Raw genomic sequence first — 18832 nt, 5'->3', positions numbered from 1 at the left:
ATGTTAGTAGACAATAATAGTCCAGCGTGCCACTAACATATGCAGGGTTGGATTCTCCATAAGGCTCAAGAAATGCCTGGAGTCCCAAAGATCTGGGCTCCCCTGCAGACCACAAGCCAAGAGTATGGCTTAGCAGGTCAACAGGAGTCTAGCAAGGTGACTCGGTGGGGTTTAGCAGTGTGATGGCACAAAGCTTAGAGGCGCGATGGGGACCCCAAGCAAAGTTATGTGAACAGATGCCAATTCTGCTGGCAGCTATGGGGGCCACCTCCCTTTTCCAAGGGAGAACACCTTCATCCAACAGCTAATGTGGTCAACTTCCATTCAGCAGTTAAGAGGGTGAAACTCCATGCAGCACCTAATTGGGACCACCTTCATCCAGCAGCTAAAGGGGGCCACTTCACATAGCAGCTAAAAGGGACCACTTGCATCAAGCATCTAAGGGGGGCCAGTTCACATAGCAGCTAGAAGAGACCACCTGCATCAAGCATCTAGAGGGGGGGGGGCAGCTCCCTCCAACAGCAAAGATGGGCCATCTGAGGGCCACCTCCCTCCAGCAACAAAGATGGTCCATCTGCATCCAGGAGCTAATGGGGTCAAACACCATCTAAGAGCTAAAGGTAGCACTTTCATACAGCAGCTAAGGGGGATATCTCCATCTAGCTGCCAATGAGGAGCTTCCTCAATCTATCAGCTAAGGGGGGCACCTCCATCCAGCATCCAAGGAGGAATACCTCCACTCAGTAGCTGAGAACAAGTTACCTCCACCCAGCAGCTAAGGGGGACCACCTCCATCCAGCAGCTAAGGGGGACCACCTCCATCCAGCAGCTAAGGGGGGCCACCTCCATCCAGCAGCTAAGGGGGGCCACCTCCATCTAGCTGCCAATGAGGAGCCACCTTAATTTAGCAGCTAAGGAAGGGTGCTTTAATTCAATAGCCAAAGAGAGGCACCTGAAGCTATAGGACCACCTCAAGGGATACTGGCATTAACCTCTTCTCCACCCTAAACCACCAATGACACTGGCAATAACCCATTCTATGCTATAGCCCACCCAAAGATGCTGGTCATTAACCTTCACTCTCCCTCAGACAATTTAAAATTAGCCCTTTCTCTCCCTTAGACCACCAGGGGTTTTAACATTAACCGCTTCTCTGCCGTAGACGATTGGAGAATTTGACAGGAACCCCTTCTCGGCCCTAAACCACCAAGGATTTTGACACTTACCCCTTTACTACCCCAAATCACCAATGTTGCATCATTAACCCCTTCTCCTCTGTCGTCCCCAGCGATGTTACCATAAACCCTTGCTAATTATGGCAAATTATTTGGCGCCATTCCATAATATTAATTTTCTGTTGTTTTGGTTTGCCCAATTTATAGGGATCTTCTCCAAAGTCCCTAACTGACCGGCCTTAGAGGGAACTATCGTTCCCACCTACACATCGATTTACCTAGTAATCCATGTCAAGTTCAGCAATGCACCTGTACTTGTTATTGTCTGCATTGTAATGATAGGACTCGGTACTATGGTAGACTCCGGGGGAGTAAAGTGACTCCTTTTGTTATCTAACTGTATATTATAATCCCTTGTGAAATGTCAGTATAATACAGTTTATACAGGAGAATAAAATGGTTCAAGAAGAATTTGACAAAATGGCAAATACAAAGAATGAAAGGGACTACTATCAATTGTCTCTGGTATAGGAAATCGCTCCATTCCCTTTCTGGACATCAAGACCCAAACAGATGACAAGAATATATTTCTGCCCCAATACAAGTCACTAGTCAGACCACACATGGAGTACTGTGGACAACTTTGGGCATCTGTGTATAAAAAAGGACATTGCTGAACTACAGGAGGGTGACCAAGGTAATTAACAGTATGGGTGGATTGCAGTACCGAGACAGGTTATCAGACTTGGGGTTATTCGGTTTGCAAAAAAGACAACTTAGGGGAGATCTAATAGCAATGTAGAAATATACGAATGGTCGGTACATAGATGATTCAATTGATCTTTTTATACCTAGGCCCGTAAGTCTAGAGGAAGGAGGGTTTCATCATCATCATCACAGATGGGGGTTCTTCATTGTAACAGCAGTGACTACGGAACTCTCTGACACAAGATGTTGTGATGGTTGATTCTATTAACAAGTTCAGGAAGGGACTGGATGCCTTACACGAAAAATATATCATAAGTCATAGTTAATAGATTTCTAGAGATGGGGGCGTTGAGCCAAGAATTTATTTTATAGATTTGGAGTTTGGAAGTCAATTCTTCCCCTAATATGGGGCAATGAAGATCTGCCTCATGGGATTTTGATTTCCTTCCTCTAGAGTCTAGACCAAACAGTAGGATTATAGGTTGGACTTGATGGACCTGTTTCCAACCTTATGTTACTACGTCAAAGGGCAAGATCTAGACAGAACTCTAGAAGAAGGACACTTCCACCAAATAGTCTTCTTAATGCTGACAGCTCCCATTTGAGCAATTCCAAGGGAAAAATACCTATGATTGAGGTGCAATTGTTTAAACTTTGAAATTAACTGGGTACAGACTGCCCGCCATATACTTACTGCAGACAATCTATTTCCCTAAAGCCCATGCCGTAGTATATTTACTGTACGGTGCAGGCTTTAGCTGGCCACATGAACGATCGGGGAGTCGAATGTTTGGTCCCGCTCAATGAGAGAAGACAGAAGCAATTTTCACCACCTCTGTCTTCTGTAGCCTGACATACGCAGTGCTCAATGAGAGCTGTGTATAGAACAGAGGCAGCAGCGCTGCCGCCTCCTCTGTTGGTCGTGTGACCGGTCACACCATCTCTGCGGTCCCGGTTCTAGAAGTCTGGTGCTGGACCCAACAAAGCCGTAATTTTGACAACTATCATTGTAACTTGGCACATTTCCCCTGTGTGCTGCACAGCCCCAGTTACAGTGGAAAGGTGCAGTGTAAAATAATAATAATAATAATAATGTCTCCCAATGATTTTTTCTGACCTTTGCTGTCCATATTGCCTCCTTTGCTGGCTTGATTCATTTTTCCATCACAATATACACTGCTCGTTTCCAGCGGTTATGACCACCCTGCAATCCAGTAGTGGGGATCGTGCTTGCACACTATAAAAAAAAGTTCCGGCCTCTCTGGTGGCCATTACCGTGGGAGCGCTCAGAGGCACACATGCACAGCGCTCCCTTCCCGGCCACCTTGTAACTGCGCTGCAGTGGTGGTCATAACCCCTGGAAATGAGCAGTGATGGAAAAATTAATCAAGCCAGCAAAGGAAGCAATATAGACAATCACAATACATTAGTAAGTGCCTGGTATTAACATTCTCTACATGATAAATGCCATTTGCTGAAGTGAGACAACCCCTTTTACTAGTTAAGAATCAAGATGACAATTGCTACATCTGTAACTCACCCCAAAAATAATTCCCAACCAAATCGCAACACTAGCTAAGACCCAATTACATACAATTGGGCATGTGATATATCAAAATTTACAGTAGGCAATTATTTAGGGTAATATATTGTTAAAAGTAAAAAAAGCTCAAGTACATTTATATTTTACTATTTTTTCAAACTATGATCCTAAAAAACGAAATCGCAAAAAAAAAATAATTATGGCATAAAAATTATACTGGAAAAATAATTGCATTAGGCTTATTGCACACGACAGTATATTTTCACGGTCCGCAAAACGGGGTCCCGTTTTTCCGTGATCCGTGACCGTTTTTTCGTCCGTGGGTCTTCCTTGATTTTTGGAGGATCCACGGACATGAAAAAAAAGTCGTTTTGGTGTCCGCCTGGCCGTGCGGAGCCAAACGGATCTGTCCTGAATTACAATGCAAGTCAATGGGGACGGATCCGTTTGACGTTGACACAATATGGTGCCATTTCAAACGGATCCGTCCCTGTTGACTTTCAATGTAAAGTCTGGAGTCCCTTTTATACCATCAGATCGGAGTTTTCTCCAATCAGATGGTATATTTTAACTTGAAGCGTCCCCATCACCATGGGAACGCCTCTATGTTAGAATATACTGTCGGATATGAGTTAGATCGTGAAACCTCATTTCCGACAGTATATTCTAACACAGAGGCGTTCCCATGGTGATGGGGACGCTTCTAGTTAGAATATACTACAAACTGTGTACATGACTGCCCCCTGCTGCCTAGCAGCATCCGATCTCTTACAGGGGGATATGATAGTACAATTAACCCCTTCAGGTGCGGCACTTGAGGGGTTAATTGTGCTGATCACGGCCCCCTGTAAGAGATCGGGTGCTGCCAGGCAGCAGGGGGCAGTCTTGTACACAGTTCGTAGTATATTCTAACTAGAAGCGTCCCCATCACCATGGGGACGCCTCTGTGTTAGAATATACTGTCGGTTCTGAGTTTTCACGAAGTGAAAACTCAGCTATGAAAAAGCTTTTATGCAGACGGATCTTCGGATCCGTCTGTATAAAAAGTAACCTACGGCCATGGATCACGGACACGGATGCCAATCTTGTGTGCATCCGTGTTCTTTCACGGACCCATTGACTTGAATGGGTCCGTGAACCTTTGGCCGTGAAAAAAATAGGACAGGTCATATTTTTTTCACGGCCAGGAAACACGGATCTCGGATGCGGCTGCAAAACGGTGCATTTTCCGATTTTTCCCACGGACCCATTGAAAGTCATGGGGTCCGCGAAAAAAAACGGAAAACGGCACAACGGCCACGGGTGCACACAACGGTCGTGTGAAAGAGGCCTTATTCATACAAATCATGGCGCTAGCACAACAAAGTTCTAGCTGTGAAATCAACACATCTAAAAACAGCTAAACTGTGTCTGGTTGTGAACAAGCGAAAGACCAAGAGGACTGAAATCTAGACTATTGTAACAAAGAGCAAAAAAGACAAAATACACAGACAGTGAATGGTTCCTACTTCCCAAACAAAAATGCTTCACTTCTAGGAATAAAGTCATCAACTACTGTGAAAGTTTAGATATCCTCAACAAACACTTGGAAGATCTCTAACCAGACCAGTCAACACCTTAACATTGACTCATTATCAGGCTATAGAAAGTAGACAATGATCTCAAACCTTCTGGTATCTTTCATACAAAGGAAAAACTAAAATTCCTTTGCCATCCAAGGCTTCTTTCTAGTAGAATGTGTAGGGGTGTTGAAAACAGCAAATAAGTTCATAGATGGCTTTGGACAAAAGTATGTAATGAGTGAACACCAGACATGCTCCATTGCCCATGTGGGCTTCGATATTGGCAAAACCAACAGAGAACTATGGGTAAGGATGAGAGAACTCTCAGGAACAATGGTAAACTATGATAAGATCGAGCAAGAACAAAATACGTGATTCAGCCCTGCCCCTACTGCCAGACAATTCGTCTCTCAATAAATTTGTCCTGTTTTTCTCTGATGGACTTTTCACGAAGACCATATGTCAGTCTTTGTGAATCTTTTTATATAGGTCTTCTTTCTGGTTTTTTCTACTAAGCTGTATGCCCAGTTTAGAAACCCCATATACCTATTAGGGAATTCATCCTATGTTCAGGATTCCCAGCTTTTGGAGAATGGGGACAAAGAGCGTTTCTCACTCTGGAGGACAAGTCTTGTTTTGCATTACATAGATAACCTATTGATCTGAAAAAGCACTGTGTAATTCTCTACTTCCCCTGTGGTGGCGCTGCAGGAAAATGGAATACTTACTGCTAGGTTTCCCACAAATTACATAGGTCCTAGCAGGAGGACACGTTGTGATCAGCTTATTCTCCATGGACCCAAAGCAGAGCATCTCCTAAATAATGCATAATCTTATATTATATTAATAATATGCATGGATATCACCAATGTATGAGGCAACTTACTGGCAACACTGTCAAGTATGTAGGTAGCCTTTGATTTTAGTTGTCCATCAAATTAGACCATACATAGGGGCTTTACATAGGGTGGTCCATGCCTCTACAAGAAGTAAGGGAGAACCAACAAAATGGATGCTGGTCGTATTTTAACTGTACTAATTTAGGAACAGTGACCTCATAGGCAGGGACAGCATATCAATTGATGATAATAATCAAACTACCGATATATTGTCGAAGCCGACATGGATTTCCAGGCCACCACACCACATACAACTCCAAGCAAGCAAGACAGGCAAGGCAGCCTGTCTTGCTTGCTCAGAAGAGGCAGGAGGCGGAGCTAACTCAGTAAGACTTGTCACTGGTAAGCCTTATAAGCTCCACCTCCGCACTACTGAAGGTCCTGATGTTTACCAGGGTCAGGTCCTTATGGACCCGATGCTGTTAGTGTCAGGTCCTTATGTATATGGTCCTGGAAGAAGGGCGCTGGTGGCCTGCTATGCATCAGCCCACCCGGAAATTTCCCTGTAGCCTCTATTGCCAGTCCATCCTGGTTTTACAATTTTAATTTTTTTTTCCTAAATTTCGCCATGAATACTACAATACAGAGCGGGTGGTATGGAGTTAAATAACTCTGCATTACAGAGACATCAAGGCTTTGAATAGGAAATGATGCATTAGTGGAGATGTTTGTGCAGTGGAGACACAGGTGGAGAGCATTAAGTGCAAGGTATAAGTGGCTTTGTATGGATTGAGGAGATGATGAGAGGTTAGTACAAAGACAGCTCCAAGGAGACTGACGTGAATGGAGATGTATGAGAGTGACTGGAATGGTGGTTGGGTCAGATAACACGGATGTGGATAAAAGCTGCTGCGGTCCCAGGCGACGGTCAGTTTTCAAAAACAAGACAAAGCCTACAATGCCCCTATGAAAAAAAGCTAAGCATTCTGGTTTTGAACATTGTTGATAGCATTGGTCCAACAGTGATTGTTCCTTCCTTGGGCTATAAAAAGATTAAGTATCATAATTCTGGAGGGGAAGGGGACCTTCACCGATCATTGGTCAAAGGAGCTGTCCAGCAGGGGAAAAAGGATGTGCAAAGGATTCAGAACAGGTTAAAAAAATTTAAGAGGTGACACCTCACCTCTACTGGTCCCGTGCTTACCTGGTCCCCACAGGTATCTACTTCCTGGTCCAGTCTCGACACATGGAAAATGCCTGGAGATGCCTGCTCAGTCAATCGCTGGTGATTGGCTGAGCAGGTTTTTCAAGTCTGTCAAGACATAACCAGGAAGTAGAGAACAGCGGGGACTCGGAACAGGAGCAGAGGAGGATCAGTGAGGTGAGTATTGCTTCCTTTATTTTTTTTAGCCCATTACATACAACAGTTTCCCCACTGGACAACCAATTTTATCCAGCGTTAACCACATTGCCCCATTATGGATATAAGTATTACATGATGGATGTCCTTTCAGACAATCAGAAATCAACATGTCTAAGAAGGCAGATGATATCACCATGTAGTCTCTACTTACAAATGCCCTAAAATCCGTGGCTTAGTCAAGTGGGCTGATGCCTCCATAGTCATATTGGTCCACCAGAGTAACAGAAGATGCTACAGTGGGCTCAAGCCCAACAAGACAAGCTCATTTGGAGATTACTTTTGGCCAATCACTTGTCACTAAGGACTGTTTCTTATGGGGTGAGTCACAAACAATTCATTGGATCTTACTGATGATATGTCATGTGGATAACAAAGACAACAATGCAATAAAAAGAGGACCACGCATGTCCTGTAGAGCCGGAGAATGGACCTCGGAGTCCACAATGAAGGAGGATGGACCTCAGTCCAACAATGAATGCCTTATTAAAATACATTAAAAACATCCAGTCGATGCATCATTACCTGTCCCAGAGTAAGTTCCACTCCCCCCAAGAAGTCGTCATCCCTTGAGCCAATGCTGCAGTGTCCGTGGATGTCGTAAGCCTCAAACCGTAGCTTCTGAACCTCTTCAAAATAATAATCCACTGTGAACACTTTGGAGAAGACAGGATTCAAATTGCTTTTTATGACTTCTGTCCGGTCCACCTGTAGGAAGGGAGATGGATTAGAACAAGGATATACAGGCTCGGACTGGCCCACAGGGGTGCAGGGGAATCCCCCGGTGGGCCCCTGAGCAAGGTTGGCCCCTAGTCTCCCACCCCCTGCACAAGTGGCACATAACACATTAGATTTAGTACACTACATACATATATTCAATTTACAGCACATCAACCAGCTTATGTTCATATAAAAAACTTGTTAGATTATTTATTATATTTGAATGTATCCGTACGGTGGGCCCCCAAAATAAATTTTACTGCTGGTCCCTAGGTACCCCAGTCCGACACTGAGGATATATGTGTGTGCCTAAGGACAAACAAAGACACCAGTATTATAAATAGCACATGGTAGGCAGGGGGCCCCAGGAATTTCAGGGGCCCCAAGCAAAGTTATGTCTGAAGAGGCCCCCATCAGAACTCTCTAAGTTCTGCCCTGTTGCACCGCTAGACTCTGCCCCAGCTGCCTGCTAAGCCCCTGCTCTAAGGGGCGCCTCTGAACCGTCTGCACAGACAGTATGTCCACTCCCTTTAGTTGTTTTTTTTATGGTAAGTAGGCGGCCCCCTGATCTCTGGAACCCCAGGCAGGGTCCCAGTGATCGAACCCACTATCCTGTGGAGGGCTGCTTAAAGGGGTATTCCGGTTGTTTCAAGTTATCCCCTAAACATAAGATAAGGGATTACTATTAGATTGCTGGGACCCCCACCAATCTCGAGAACAGGGACCCCGTACCTCCTGCAGTCTCCCCCCCCCCCCCTCCCCCATCCCCCTGAAAGGAACAGAGCACCCTATTCATTTCTATGGGAATTCCGGGGATAGTCAAGCATGGTACTTGGCTATCTCTGGAATGACCCTTGAAATGAATGGAGCGGCCCTGCGCAAGTGCATTTGGGCCGCATTAGACATTAGCGCGACTACTACTTATACACCCATGAACATAATCATAAAAGGTGTGTTTGGTGATGTGCACTAATATAGAAGGAGCAGAGAAGATGTATAGGTTTTAATATATCTCAGGCATGACAGACGCTGCCGCCAATGTTCTATGGACGAGGTAACTTCGGTCGGTGAGCATTAAAAGGGCACAACAAGCCTAACAATTTCATTATTTTTCCAAGAACTCTACATGAGCGAGGCAGCTGTGAAAAAAAGAACTATTACCTCTGGAAAATAGCGAGACCGAGTCTGTGATTATAGCGATGCATTATATTGAGACTGCCGCATAACCAGGGACTCATTCATTAATTCTGTTAGCGCTGAATTAATTCATATGGCAGGAAATGTCAGTCTACCCACTGCCTGTAATGTATTTAATAGGTTTCATAGATGCAGCCATTTACATTATTAGCATAGTAATATAGTTTATAAGGCCGAAAAAAGACATCTGTCCAACCAGTTCGGCCTGTCATCCTGCAAGTCGATTAGAAATTGTTTACTGCATTTAATTCATTATTTCTGAATTACATATGCAGAATAAATGTAAACAGAATTTATTAAAGGGGTTCTCCCACAAAAAAGTCAATATTTTTCAAACCAGCAACTGGATCTGAATACTATTGTAATTGCAAGTTATTAAAAATCCACTATAGCCATTGAGTTATTCATAAAAATCTATCTGTATAGCGCCACCTGCTGTTTGTTGTTTTCGTTTTTTTTCTCTGGCCACCTCTCGGAGGTAGGCGCACGTGCTCAGTTCTATCCTTCAACTGCCACTAGCCAAATCTACTGCTCAAAGCTGTGGTGGTTACAGGGGAAGTAGGACGCAACCCCTGAAGAAAGGACATGACCCCTAAGTTGTAGTAGAAAGGACATTCCCCAGAGCTGCCAGCTTGAAATAAATATGGCAGAGGGAAATGAATGGGGAGATCTCTGGATCTATGTGAGGTACAGGGCTGGTTCTAGCTTTGTTAGAAAGAGATTGTCATGTACTATATAATGTCTGATTTTAACTTTTTATATTATTTTTGGGCATAACCCCTTTAAGACAGTAATGACTCTCATAATTCTTGCCTCGATTATGTTCAGAAATCAGAAAAAAGCTACAAACCAAACCTGAGATACAAGCAAAGCAAAATATATTTCCCTCGATGACTGACCTACATCTCTTCACCTTGGGTACAGCATTACACAGAAGACCCAAAGCAAAAATCAGACTAGACTCGCCTTTGGGTCCCCCTTTCTTTTTGGTGTTACTTTTTCACCTAGAAAAGAAGGGACTGGTATTTATTTCCTCCTCCATTGCCTTCCCGTAACCCTTGGGCTAGTTGCTCACCTCCTTGTTGGCTAACAATGAAATTGTTCTAGAGAAGGATATCCTGCACAGGCTGTTACAACCTAAGAGTACAGGGATAGAACTGGGGCGGACTGGCCATAGACCATACAGGGAAAATTCCCTGTGAGCCGATGCCCAAGGGGCTGCCTGAGCCCTCCTCCTGAGCCGGGTACATAAAGATCTGATGCTCCCAGTATTAAATAAGGCTGGGCACCTACTTTCCAGGCCAGTGGCTCCCTCCTGAATTGAACTGTATTGCTGTCTTCAGAAGTTGTCATGGCAGTCTGGGCTGAATGGAGAAGATGAGGAATGAGAACTTTTACGTCAGAGAAGAAGTCACTGGAGGTATGCAGAGCTGTGTTCTCCTGTATGGCCACCACAGAGGGGCAGCTTTGGGGCAGTATTTTTGTGCTCCATTGTGGTATTTTGTTCAGTTGGGGTGATATTTTGTGCAGCACTGTGGTATTGCCCCCCCCCCCCCCCCCCCCTACTTGTGTGCTACTTTTTTTTCAGGGACACCCCTGTATGGAACCACAAAAAATAGGCTCCTTCTCCAAGGACCCCATAGCTGCTTCTTAGTCTGCTTCTTTGGTACGTAAGCCCATGGTCTTGCCACTGCTTGTAATGCAGGAAGGCACTCAAGTGAGTAGAAACTCCCTACCTCCAAGAAACATGAATGCGGTAAGAAAAGAAGAAAAAAGTTTTAAAAAAAAAGGACAAATTGCAGAACCAACTAAATCAGAATCCGAGCCCAACTAAGTAATCTAAGACACACCCGTGTCTTATGATTGGTTCTGAACTGCCGCTTGAGACAATGATGAGATCGGAGGTGTGTCCCAGACTACCTCAAACTAGGCACTATGGAGAAAGGTAGGGACAATGCCAGATTAGTGAAGAGCCAAAGACATCTGTGTTGCCAACTCTGCAGATACAAGTAGTGGCTGAAAGAAGTCATCATGGTGATCTGGGCCACATGGAAAAGACATTAAAAGTAAATGACTCCAATCCAAGAACACATGCTTTGACTGCAGGTTTTTACTGTACTACATTGAATTATATGGTACGCTGAGAGCCAGCATAACACAAATATCAATGGTGTGGAATTACTTGGATTGATCTCAGATGTGTTCCCCCCCAATTTCAAGTAAACCCCATAGCTATGGCTGCACTGAAATCTATTGGGATTATGGAGGCATAGACTCCCTTAGGCTTCAATGGAAAGAGCCACCCACGTGTCTGGCTACCTCTTCCCTCTTCACCTCATCTTGACTGAACAGGTTTGGTGAACAACCATCAGGGGACCCCACCTAACTCCCAATGGCCACTTATGCACATGGCCCTCTCCACTAAAGTCTATGGAAGTTTAAGGAAGCAGTCCAGCCCTTAGACTTCAACATACTACATACATGCTTGGCTACATCTCCAATTTTTGTGGCTAGATAGGTTCACTGAATGACCAGGGAATCCCCAAAGATGGGGGTCCCAGAGATGAGCAACCTACACACTACCCAGACTGGCAGGCTTGTGAAGAAAGAAAACATCTGGAAGGTCACCACAGAATTGCCATGTAGCCTGGGAAAGGTGAATAGTGGGGCAGGAAGCAGAAGGAAGGAAGGTTTGCACCCATTAGACAACAGATTTTCCTGATCTACTTGTTATTTAAAGAACCAGGTGGCATGGACTGGTCTGGACAGATAAGGTGGATGCTAGAAGGACTCCAGGACTCCAAGGCTGTGGAAGTCACCAAGAAAGTACCCTATGTGCATTCCCAATAATCGGACCCTTACTGCTTCCTACTGACTCCATTAAACCTCATAAATCTGGACGAGGTCTGTCATAGATAATTGCATCCACTCTCTATTGCTGCTCATTTTTAAAAGTGTAAGACTCCATTACACAAATGTATATATTTATTAGATGGAGTCCTGGAAAAGCAGTAATTACCATTGTAGCTGTGGAAGATGATGTTTTTTATAATCCGACTTGTTCTGGAGCTTTGCGGGAGGTGGCAGAAATCTGTCTTAACGGGACATGTATTTTTATTGCTGTGAAGGGTAGGCAGCAGAATACTTCATTAGCATCCAGAGAACAGCAGCCTCGGTGTTTGTCAGCAGGTCCTGAGCATTAGGGAGGCAGCAGCGTTCTGTCAATGCGCTAATTACCTCCTTTGTTTCATTAATTTTTATTTCGTTTCACCAGGACGCATAAATAACAACATTAAATGTAATGCAAAATTACATTTCATGGACCCCGTGTAATAACTCTAGACTATTACTGTAGAGGCAGAGGAGGTGATATTAATGCAATTATTCATGTTTACATGGCATAATGTAATGCTTTACGACAATACACAGTCGTTAACCAGAGGGGCTGTGTGCACAGTGCAAGGAACGCGATTCCCGGCATGTGATATATTACACGCTTGTCTTTTTGTCCATTTAAGTAGTCCAATACGAAATGTACTGTATCAGACTTAGGGATTCGTCAGGGAAATATATATTTTTTTAAAATAGGTTGGAGAGGGTTAAAAATATAAAAAGAAGCATTACTCACCTCCACCGATCCACCACCACGGCCATTCCATCGCTGCCCTTCACTTTCTGTCCCAGCTCGACACACAGGAAATGCCAGGAAAAGCCTGCTTAGCTAATCACAGGTCGAGAAGGGTCACTGCTAAGACCAATGATTGACCGAGTGGGCCTTTACTTGCATTTCTGGCGTTTTGAGTTGGGGCAGGAGGTGAAGAGTAGCAGGGACTGGAGCAGTGTCAGAATGGCAGCAATGAGGATTCAGTGGAAGGGAGTAAAGACTCTTTTTTACTTTGAATCTTTTCTGATCCATTTTTATTTTCTCCCCAGAAAACCTCTTTTAAAGGGGTTGTCCCAAGAAAAATATTCTACATTTTTCAAACCAGCTCCTGGATCTAAATACTGTAAATGCATGTAATTAAAAATTTAGTATAGCCACTGAGTTACTCAATAAAATGTCTCTGTATAGTGCCACCTGCTGTTTGTTATTTTCCCTGTTTCTTTGCCAACCTCGCTGAGGTGGATGCACATGCACAGTTAAATCCTTCACCTGCCACCTGAGCTGTGAAAGGGAGAAAGCTGCTGCCAAAAGAACATCCCCCTCCCCCAAGATGGCAGCCTGAAGAAAATCTAGCAAAGCAATTGGAGCAATGAATGAGGAGATCTCTGGATCCATGTGAGGTACAGGGCTGGTTCCAGCTTTGTTAGAAAGAGATGGCCATGTTCTATATGATGTCTGATCATTTTTTACATCACTCATGGGATACCCCTTTAAGAAGAATTACACCTCATATACTGTATATAAACACATCCGAGTAGTATGAAGGTTGGACTGGCCCACCAAAGGATCCACAAATAGGTCAAGACTCTAACACCATAGTAGACCCCACAGTTCAAGGCTGAAGACAACGCCTTTTGGAGCTGACCACAGCCAATCACTTGCTACTAAGGTCTATTTTTATGGGTTTATGTTCAAATGGCCTCCTCAAGTATTCGACTATTTATGATATTTCCTGTGCTTACAATGGAGGGAATATGTTAGATAAAGCATGGTGAGAAAAGAGGTGGGGCTTAGTGAGAGGGGAGGGGCTTCCAACGGCCTGCCGTATTTACTATAACTTACACTAGAAATGGACATAAATCGTAACTTAAAGGCTATGTATATCTTCGGGGACAACTGTTTTTTATGATTGTATTTTACTCATATCGGCCTAAAAATAATTTTTTCAACTGGTTTTTATTAAAAATATTGAGCGGTTCTGTCACAAAAGGTTATTCGTTTGTCTAGCCCTGTGAATCCTAATTTTATTTTCACTTTGTACCGGTCATCTAATAACCTTTATCTCTAAATTACTAAAAGGTCATGAACACTTATTTAAACTACAATCTTATCTTTGAGATGAGAATTGAGCTATAATGAGTGTTTATAAGGTCAAAGATCCATGCTAAGGAGCCGTCAGCTCAGCTGCCTGACGGAACAGAGTGAAAATTCAGATCCTTATGCTAGATAAACTCAAGGCTGCATTTAGACAGTGGGTCAAATTTTTATAAAGACCAATTGAAAAAAATGTTTTTAGCCCAAAATGAGTACAATGCAATAATAAAAAATGCCCCCAAAGGTGTACATAGCCTTTAAGTCTATGCCAGCCCCTAAGCTGGTATAGACTAGAGTTTCTGGCACACAGAGATGCGACTAATTTATTAAGAGGCATATGCATCTCATTCCAGCACACAGGTGATCAAGATGAGAACACCAGTCTTCATAAATGCCCCCCAAAGGGTCTTTTTAGAAAATTTGGATCCCTTCATTTTTATAATCATTTACCTGATCCCATGGTATTGTTTGACATGTATTCCCCTTTAAGAGGAAGAAGATAAACTTTTATTGCTGGTGCATGGAGTAAGGGGGTGGAGCATGACATAGGAATTCAGATCACCAAAGTGAGAGTCCCTCCACCCACTCATGCTCCGCCCACAACATAGTGTATCAGTTTTGCCCAGATTGTTTCTTTAAAAGGATTGTCTGAGGCTACTTTCACACTAGCGTTGTTTTAATCCGGCGTTCAATTCCGACACCTGAACTGCCCGCCGGATCCGGAAAAACGTGTGAAAACGGATTACATTTGAATCCTGATCAGGATTTTGATCACAATGAAAAAATGCATTGGAAAAAACGGATCCGCCATTTATGGACTTTAACTTTTTTTTCACATTTTTTCGGGTTTAACATGCAAAAGCCGGATCCGTTTTGACTGAACACACAGTGCCAGATCCGGCGTTAATGCAAGTCAATGGGAAAAAGGCCTGATCCGGCGTTCAGTCAAAGTGTTCAGGCTTTTTGGCCGGAGGTAAAAATACTGCATGCTACGTTTTTCTGAAAAGCCTGATCAGTCAAAAAGACTGAACTGAAGACATCCTGATGCATCCTGAAGGACTGACTCTCCATTCAGAATGCATGGGGATAAAACTGATCAGTTCTTTTCCGGATTTGAGCCCCTAGGACGGAACTCAGCGCCGGAAAAGAAAAACGCTAGTGTGAAAGTACCCTGAGACTGGACAAAAAAATCTCAGAGGCCTAGACATGGTGTGAAAGGAAGAAAAAAAAACAAAAAAAAAAAAAAAAAAAACTTGTTAGAGCATCCCAGTTCCAGTGCTACAGCTCCTGTCCCTGCTGGACTGGAAGCGTTACATGCCATCTACATGCACATGACCACTGCCAGGCAATCAATGGGACATGTAGGAATAGAACATCCTGTAGCTGACACATCACACGTCCAACAGGGACAAGAGATGCAGTGCTGGAATACGGACACTCTGACAAGCTGAGCGTTTAGTTTTTTTTGTCCAGTCCTTTGAGAATTTTTGTCCAGTCAACCCATTTTTTGTCAGCCCTTGATAAATTAGTCAACCCTTAAAGGGGTTATCCAACCCCTATAATGCCCCCCCCCCCCCCAATGCCCGGACCCTCGTCTACATTATACTTACCTTGTTCCCCATCACCCCCGTTGCTCCGGACCCCTGCACGACCGCCGCTGCATCTCCCCGTTGCGTGGATCAAAACATCTGGCGACAGGGATGAGCAGCCAATAGCAGGCCGTGACGGGGACGAGCCTTCCTAGCATCATTAGCGATGCAGCAGCGGCTGTGCGGGCATCACGAACGATGTGGGTTTCGGGGAGCAGAATAAGTATAACCTATACGAGCGGCCCAGGCATTGGGGGGTCGTTTTAGGGGTTGGATAATCTCTTTATGTCAAATATAAAGAACATTTATTTAAAGCGAGATTTATGAAACTCTTTCTTGCCCATAGCAACCAATCACAGCACAGCTTTCATTTCTAATAAGGTACTTGAAAAATCAAAGCTGCGCTGTGAATGGTTGCTATGGGCAACAGGAACAGTTTTCTCTTAGACGGCATTTGTAGGTTCGGCCCTCACACATTACACACTAAAAGGACTCTGTGCTAATAGTTGGTAACAGTCCCGAATTTGCAGCCAGGACTGTCCCTAATTTTCAGAGACAGTCCAGGCCCGGGAACTCACTGAGGGAGCAAATGTCTAAGTAATGCAGGGCCGATCTCCATTGTGGATTTTAGTGAGGGAGTGACCTCCTCTATGGGAATAAGGGCAGCCATAATTTAGAAAAACAGAGTGGATTTCTGAAAAACTGTCTAAAAGAAGAACTGTATTTGTTGCCCCTAGCAACCAATCACAACGCAGCTTTTATTTTTGAAGAGCACTATATAAAATGAAAGCTGTGCTGTGATTGGTTGCTATGGGCCAAGACAGGTTTTCTTTTGGACACTTTCATAAATCTCCCCCAATGTTCCTATTCCAAATTTGCTAACAATCCCAGTGAATTAGGCTTCATCTGGCCCCAAAATGGGTGTGGCTTATTCAAACCCCAACCGAACGTGGGCATTCTGGGTCAGGTTTGGGCGTGCCATGGGCTGGACTTAAATGTCGCAAAGTTACCAACACAAATGTTGTTAAATATGTATTGACTGACAGCAGAGATCTTATAATCACCTATAGCATTGGTTCCACTTAATAACAAGAACAGTAAAAAAAAAAAAAAAAAAAAAAAAAAAACTTCCAAAAAAAATTGCGGAAATTTCACAGTCTAAAAGAAAACTGTCTTTGTTGCCCATAGTAACCAATCACCACACAGCAGGGACGCGGACTGGAAATTTAAAGTGGCCCTGGAAAAAAACAACTAAAAGTGGCCCTTATGTTGTAGTTGGGTCCAAACTGAGAAAAGGTGGGTCAACATGGGCAGATAGGGCCAGCATAAGTAGCCAGGGGTGATTGAAGTAGGCACAGCCAGCAATACTGTAGCGCAGCACAAAAATACCGCCCCCGCAGAACCAAATACCACAGTCTAGCAAAAAATACTGGCGCGGTTGCCACAGTATTCGACTGTATCACAGTCCTTAGAATGACGATATAGTTGAGAAGGACAACTGTAGCCATTGGTTAGGTGCATAAGTACCTAACGGTCCTACTTTATTGATGCTGAGAGCATCGGATCATTATATACCCGGCCGGTGGCCGTGAGGAGGGCTCAGACGACCCCCTAGGCATCGGCCCACCGGGAAATTTCCCTGTAGGGTCTATGGCCAGTCCGTCCTTGCCACACCGCTTACGTTTTATATTCTGTTTTTGAGACAAATCTTAAGACATAACAGAATATCCACATTCCTTTTCCTTCAAGCCGTTAGGAACCACCGACTGGAAGTTCTTCCTGGAAGGTACTACATGATATTGACCTGACACTAACAGTGGTGACACAATAACATCTTGCACTTACCTCCATCCATTGGCCCTGAGACTGCATAAGTAGCAGGACACAAGGGTCTGACTTGTTGAGTGTGTCTCGGTCCAACAGATTCTTGCAGCACACGCGGAGCTCCACCTTAGACACACAGGTGGCCGTGACAACTCCTAGAGAAGATGGAGATGCCAAGTCTGAAACCTCATTTACCATCATCTTGCCAAAATACAATGGATACTGAACAGGTTGTAATGAGAGATTAACCAGTAAAGGGTGATGATAATGATAAGCTTTCCAGAGGACCGTCAGGGTGATGGCGCCTTCTCCATGCAATGCCTGTTCTAAGGAATATCTGGACCATGGAAGTTCTCTGAAGGCCTCTATAATAAAGGATCCACGTTTTGTATATGTATTTGTGCCCCTGGATTATAAATGAGGGTAAAATGGCCTTTCTATAAAGGTCAATGCTCAATGCACTGATTGATCATGATGTAGGCCTTCTTAAGATATAAATATGTAATACATCTATAAGAGCTTTACAAGAGATTTATTTATCATGACCCCCGAGGTCAACATTAGCAAATTAATGCCCTTTAGAAACTTAATCGCACAAAACTACGTTCACCAAGACATCACACACCAGTTTGCTCCTCCATCATTGTTGACTTGCTTGATGTTCCAGGTCCAACTGAAGCCCAAGAGGCAATTCAGATATGATCCCAACTGTCTGTACATGTACAAAGTGATGAGGGGGCAACACGTGGTTCCTTCACAAGGTTTGGCACCCCTCAATGACCAAGATATTGGAGAAATCCTTGTAGAAGATGGGATGGAATGGACCACACTCTAAAACGGACGCTAGTTGTGCAAGCGGAAGATTGATCTGTCTGTGAAGATGCACCAAGGAGCCGACAAGTGAGCTTGAAAGATCCTGAAAGGCAAAACATATATCTGTCATGTATCTGCAGGCTTAGATTACATATCACAGTAGATGCACATCAGCACAAGCTTTCTCTGAAGGAATTAGGGAATGCAGCCTAATAATGTTTCATCCACATTTAGCATCATCCTGTTTCACTCAATGCCTTGCAGAGCTTATTAAGTGCAATGTTAGAAGGAATCGGAATATTTCAGCTGCATGCTACACATTTCACCCAGCATTTCAATATCAGTTTCAAGGCTCCTTCTGCGCCACAATCATCTCCTGCAACGTTTCTACTACAATGCAGTCAATGCTGATGACTTCTAAGACTTAGGGCTCATTCATGTCTCCAGGACTGGCTCCAAGTGAA

General features: G+C 43.9%; 1 protein-coding gene across 1 annotated transcript in view; it reads right to left on the bottom strand.

Moving 5' to 3' along the window:
- CPNE7 (copine 7) overlaps nucleotides 1–17756 on the bottom strand; it is a 42539-nt gene extending 24783 nt beyond the window's left edge. The window contains exons 1-2 of the mRNA XM_040410616.1: nucleotides 17577–17756; nucleotides 7773–7955 (exon numbers count right to left, since the gene is read on the bottom strand). Of these exons, the coding sequence (XP_040266550.1) occupies nucleotides 7773–7955; nucleotides 17577–17756 (363 nt within the window). The remainder of the gene's footprint in view (nucleotides 1–7772; nucleotides 7956–17576) is intronic.
- Between the last annotated feature and the right edge of the window lie 1076 nt (nucleotides 17757–18832).

The sequence above is a fragment of the Bufo bufo genome, chromosome 10 (assembly GCF_905171765.1).
Source record: "Bufo bufo chromosome 10, aBufBuf1.1, whole genome shotgun sequence".
NCBI classification, from domain to species: Eukaryota; Metazoa; Chordata; class Amphibia; order Anura; family Bufonidae; genus Bufo; species Bufo bufo.
This window is presented reverse-complemented; position numbering and strand designations above follow the sequence as displayed.